The sequence below is a fragment of the Mesoplodon bidens genome, assembly GCF_964165515.1.
Source record: "Mesoplodon bidens genome assembly, chromosome: 12".
In the NCBI taxonomy this organism is placed as follows: Eukaryota; Metazoa; Chordata; class Mammalia; order Artiodactyla; family Ziphiidae; genus Mesoplodon; species Mesoplodon bidens.
Window position 1 is genome coordinate 9946579 of NC_138168.1, and position 6000 is coordinate 9952578.

The 6000-nt window shown below is 38.0% G+C and overlaps 1 protein-coding gene across 1 annotated transcript; it reads left to right on the plus strand.

Moving 5' to 3' along the window:
• The first annotated feature begins 38 nt into the window (after positions 1-38).
• Positions 39-5666, plus strand: COX7A2 (cytochrome c oxidase subunit 7A2). The gene is made up of 4 exons (XM_081250661.1): positions 39-135; positions 1328-1417; positions 3744-3828; positions 5460-5666. The coding sequence occupies exons 1-4, from the start codon at positions 118-120 to the stop codon at positions 5516-5518; spliced, it is 252 nt and encodes an 83-aa protein (XP_081106787.1). The 5' UTR covers positions 39-117; the 3' UTR covers positions 5519-5666.
• Positions 5667-6000: the final 334 nt, after the last annotated feature.

The following is a 6000-nucleotide window of genomic DNA, read 5'->3' on the forward strand; positions in this document are numbered from 1 at the left end:
GGAAGTATTTAGGCTCCAGGCGCTTGCGCAGCGCCAGAAGGTAGTTCCGGTTCCGGCGTGTGGATCTTCGTTCCTGGTGTTCAGCTGTCGCGGTTGGTGGGCACTAACGGAGCCAAGATGCTGCGGAGTCTGCTGGTGAGTAGCTTCTCGGCTGGCATTCGGGATGTGGGGCGGGAAGGTTGGGAGCGGAGGCTAGAGGGTCGCGACAGGAAAGCTTCTCCTGGGAGGGAAGGAGAGAGGGAGAGGGCGGCTTCGGAGGTCACCTTCCTTGGTCCGTGTCCTTTTCGCTTGACCTTCCTTCCCTTCCATGGATCCCTCTTGCCCCAAGCTGTGCTGGGTAGTTGTAAGGAGTGGAGAAGCTGGGGAGGTGACCAGCATTAGACAAGCCTTGGGTTCTTAGTCGCCACCCCTAACCTTGTGGGTGCAGGTGGGAAGTTTCTGATACCCGGAAGCGTTAGCAGAAGGATGTTCCTCGGATACCGAGGGGTTTGAGTTTCAGTGACTCTGAGCTTTGTGAGCACCAGAAGGCAGTTTAAAAAGCAAGCCATTCAGTTTTGGCTGGCACTTTAGGAGCATTCATGGCCGAAGGGTCGTGTTGCTTCCATCAGGCGGTTCTGCAGTGTCCTTCACCCCTCCACCGACTTTGAGCATGCGAAATATTTCCCCCAAATTTTGAGAAAGAGAAGGAAAATGTAACAGTGATCGTTTTCTTCGGTAATTATCCAATAAAGCTTTACTTATCTTCTCAATATAGTATTTATTTTAGAAAGTGGAGAGCATATTTGTAATTTATTTCAACTGGATATGTAATGCAAGTCTCTTGTAAAAGATATATGCCCTGTTAATTCTTTGGGAAAAATGTAATGAGGGAAGCATTTTAATTAAGTAGGAATCATGCCAGTTTATTTTGATATCAAGTAATAGATTTTTAATAATATGGTAGAGTATTTAAATAAAAAAACTTCGAACCTCGTGTATTTTGTAACCATTCTTTATTTTTGTAATATCTATATATCAGTATGTTTTCCTCATATAATGCTACTGGTTCAACTCAGGTAAAGATCATGATTTTTTTCCCCTCAAAATGTACATGAGTTGCTTCTTAAATGTGGTGTTTGGAGACTTCAGAATGTAATATAAAGAGCAGTGGCCGGGCAACAAATAGGAAAACCTCAGTGCTTGTCTGTGACTTTGTTATTGACAAATCGGATATGTTTTAACTCTCAGTTTCACTTTTCTGTAATACTGAAGATTGGAAATGGTTGGTTTTGAAGGTTTCTTTAAGCTCTAAGTCTGTTTAGTATATATGGATTTTTTTAAATTTCAGGCTCTTCGTCAGATTGCCCAGAGGACCATAAGTACTGCTTCACGCAGGCAGTTTGAAAATAAAGTTCCAGAGAAACAAAAGCTGTTTCAGGTACTGAAGTATTTTATAGGAGATTGGTACTTGTTATGATTAGATTACCAAAAGTTGGCGATAGGAGGTAAATCTGGAGACGTCTGATTGTTAACAATCCTGTTGTATTAGCAGAAGAGTAATAAGAAACTGTCTGTCGACAGCTAACTGGGCATTTGCTATAACCAAGAGGCCCTTGGGAAAGCAGAAGAAATGAGGGGTAAAGATCAAAGACACTTTCTTTTGGAGGAGTCACATTGCGTTGGCACTCTTTGGGATAGCTGCACAGTAATAGACAAATAGACCATAGAAATAGCCCAGAAACAGAACAAATACATTAATATATGTAGGAACTTGATATATGTTAAAGGTGCTATTTCATATTAGTGGGGAATGGAAAAATTGGGTGGCTGTTTTGAAGAAAGTAAAGTTATATCCGTTCTGTATTGTGTGTTAAAAGATTAATTGCAGATATAAATACTTCTCCCTCAAAAAATATTAAAAGAAAATATAGGAGAATTTTTTTCCAGCTTATTGAGGTATGATTGACAAGTAATAATCGTAAGCATTGGAAATTCTCTGGTGGTCCAGTGGTTGAGAATCCGCCTTCCTATGCAAGGGATGCGGGTTCGATCCCTGGGGATGGGGGAACTAAGATCCTTCCTGCCCCGGGGGAACTAAGACCACACACCGCAACTACTGAGCCCATGCACCACAACTAGAGAGAGGCCCACGCACCACAACGAAGATCCTGCATGCCACAACGAAGATCCTGCGTGCTGCAACTAAGACCTGATGCAAAGAAAGAAAGAAAGGATATAAATAAATAGTTTGTATTTAGGTTGTACCTGATTTTTTATTTTAAGGTGTACAAACAATGTGATATTTAATGTATCTATGAATGATTACCACAATCAGGTTTAATCTGGGGTCATCCTAAGAAAGTCTTTACAAAGCCTAGAAGCTGTAAAGGAGAAAAATTGCAAGGTTTGGTGACATGAAAATTTTAAGTGTACTTATGGTACAAATTGAGGTAAGTGACAAATTGAGGGAAAAAATTTTAGATTAACACAATTTTTAATATTAACAAAAAGTTAATATCCTTAGCATACAGAGAGATCCTACAGATCAGTAAGAAATGCAAATTAAAATGACAAGTTGCTACTTTTTTTCCCTGTTTGATTGTCAAAATTTTGGAAGATTTAAAATAGGTTATGTTAGCCAGGTGTGGGAGATAAGTGCGTTCCTATACAGTACGTTGATACATGCTAGGAAGTAGTATTGGTACAGAAATTTTAGAGTATTTGAAAGTATTAGAAGCAAATTATTGTGCATATCCTATCCAGGACTCCCATTTTAAGAATCTTTCCTACAGAATAGTAGCATAAATATATAAAGATAGGAAATAGGCTATTATTCATCATGGGAGTTTAATATCAAAAAACCCAACAACCTAAATACCCATTAAATAAAGGATTGGCTAATGTGATTTTAGTTTTTGCACAGTGGAATGCTGTGTAGCCATTAAAAGGAACAAAGTAGGTTTAAATGGGCTAGATGGTTTTTAAGATAATGCTGAGGGAAAAATCTGTGATAGGCCATTGTATAGCATAATCTCATTTTGTGTATTAAACAAGTATGTGCATAAATTAGAAGCTATGGCAATACAAGCTTTAAAAAATGAAGGATATGTATTAATATGTGTTAATAGTGTTTTTCTCATGAGGAAAGACTTAGTGGGATGGAGCGCTTACCTTCATAAGTAGTTAGGTTATCAGTGATTGTTTTGTTTAATTGTGATCTCTGATTTTTCATAAAGAAAATTTTAAGTGGTTAAAAAAAAGTATTATGTATGCTGCATAAAAATAAAATACTTATATTTAACAGATGTGTTAAGTATCCTGCTCTATGCCAGGTGCTGGACTGGGGGAGACTGAGGGTATAATTTAGGGTTATAAACCAAAACTCTCTCTCCTTTTTTTTTAAGGGAAAAAAAGATCTTACCTATGACCCACGTGTGATGATTATTGCTTTTTTAATAATTAAATTGATGAACTCAATGTATATATTTTCACAGCTTTAGTGTTTATATGTTCTTTGGAAAGAACATCTTATTAGATCTCAAATTAACTTTAAAAGAAAGAATGTTGATTTTTAGGATTTTTTATTTTAAAAGTAGTTGTAGTAGAGAAAGATTCAGGAAAAGGGTAGTCCTTTTTAATTTTGATATTTAAAATATTTCAATTTCAGGGTTTTAAGAAGCCACTTAATTTTATATGAATTGATTTGTCTTTTTCATTTAGTTGGGAACAAATGATATGCATTAATTATTATTTTTTTGGCCTAGGAGGATAATGGAATTCCAGTGCATCTAAAGGGTGGGATAGCTGATGCCCTCCTGTACAGAGCCACCATGATTCTTACAGTCGGTGGTAAGACATTGGGAATGCTTGCTCTATAGCAAAATCATAGTAGCGATAACTGACAACACCATTGCTCTCGCTGTGCCAGTATTTTAACACAGGCAGTCTGTCACCAGAATCTGAGGTCTTACTGCTTTACGTATAATGACTCACAACTGTGATTGATACATATTGTATAAGAACATTTTAATGTCTTTTTTAAAAAAAAACCAATAAAGTTTGATAATTATCTTGTGATAGAGGTGGCTTTTGGAATGTGCCACTGGTGGCCCGGCAGGCCTTTGGAAGAGGCAAAGATAGCTGCTCTATCCCATCTCCTATAACAGGGGTTCTTAAATATTTTGACTGTGATGTATAATAATAATAATAATACACTTTACATCTAATCCCTGTACATACGTATTTATGACAGAGATAAAACCTTACACAGCGCAATACTTTTACTGCATGTAAAGTGCTTTGATATTTTTTCTGTGGATTGGGCAGGTCCATTATTCAATATTAGCAGTGGAATACCACAAATGAGCATGCTGGGAGCAGAGTTAGGAATCTGAATGATTGCTCCCTGGGGGGAGAAAGGGAAACAGCATTAGAGTGATTACTGTGTGCTCATTCTGTTGATAGGAGTGCCACATAGGTGGATTTCTGTAACCCTTGTATTAAGTCTGTAATGTATCCTCGTTTTAAAGATGGAGAAATTATGTTAATTACCCAGATAATTTTTTTTTTTTTTTTTTTTTTTTTTTGCCATACGCGGGCCTCTCACTGTTGTGGCCTCTCCCGTTGCGGAGCACAGGCTCCGGACGCGCAGGCCCCACGGCCATGGCTCACGGGCCCAGCCGCTCTGCTGCATGTGGGATCCTCCCGGACCGGGGCACGAACCCGTGTCCCCTGCATCGGCAGGCAGACTCTCAACCACTGCGCCACCAGGGAAGCCCTACCCAGATAATATTGCTTCTTTGGAAGAGCTGGTATTTGAACCCTAATCACAAAGTCCCCTTATGCTTATGCCAAGGTGCCTTTTTTGGCTTGAATTGAATGCAGTGAAGGGACATTTTATGGACAACAAGCAGATAGTGACATTTGGGCTTTCTTAAGGTAAAGTCCTAAATTCTTTATGGCCAGTGTGACTGTTTCGTAGACGTTTTGGTAATTAGTTTTAAAAATACATTTCCAGTTATTAGAAATTCTTATTCAAATTTGATTATTTAAAAATTAGATGTCACTCTTCCTTGGTTTTATATTGATAATACACTTCAGGGAAGGCTTTGCCTGTTTGACTTTTTGGCTTTTGAATCATTCGTAGCATTTCTCAGGCAATCTTAGGTTGTATGTTCTTAATCTTATTTTAAATTTTTTACATGTCATTACGTTAACAAATACATTACTGTGCTGCATCTAACACTTTCTATACAAATTAAGTAATATTAAAACTAGATTAAACGTGTTTTGTATGTATTTATTTTAAATTTTGCCAGCACCTATCAAAATACTTCTGTATGTTCCCGTAAAAGTAGTCTTAATACCAGCCTTGTCTCTTTATCTTACAACTCTTTAGCTGGAATATTGGGTTTATACCCAATTTAAAGCATTTAAACCTGAGAATTTCCTGTTAAGTTCTTATTTCCTTTATTTTTCAGGAACAGCATATGCCATATATCAGCTGGCTGTGGCTTCATTCCCCAAGAAGCAGGGTTGACTTCACTTTATCCTCCCAGCAATCAGTTGGCTCAACTCCATTCAGCTCTCTGTGGACCAGTAGTCTGATAACTAATTTGAGTTCTTCTTTGGGGATCAATATTTATTGACTTGTACTAACTGCCACCAATAAAGCAGTCTTCACCATCCATGGTTTTATTTTATCACTTTAGGATACATTATACCAGTAATAGCAGCCTTATAAACCTTAGGTAAGGAGGAAAAAGTGATTCTTTGGTCATTAGGTTATATATAGTACCACTGTGGTATTATTTGGGTGAAATTTTATTTTTAGCAGCTTAGAATTACAACGGGATGGTCTTCAGCTTTAATTGAGCTTGACACTCGGCGTGCATATTTCTTTGAGTCTTCCCCTCCCCTCTCTTCCCTGCTGTGCTGTATCCTGGGACAGGCTAGCACCTAGGGTTAGTGGAAGCAGGTTATTTTTGGCTCATGGGGTTCAAGTTTCTTTTTTTCTCTCTT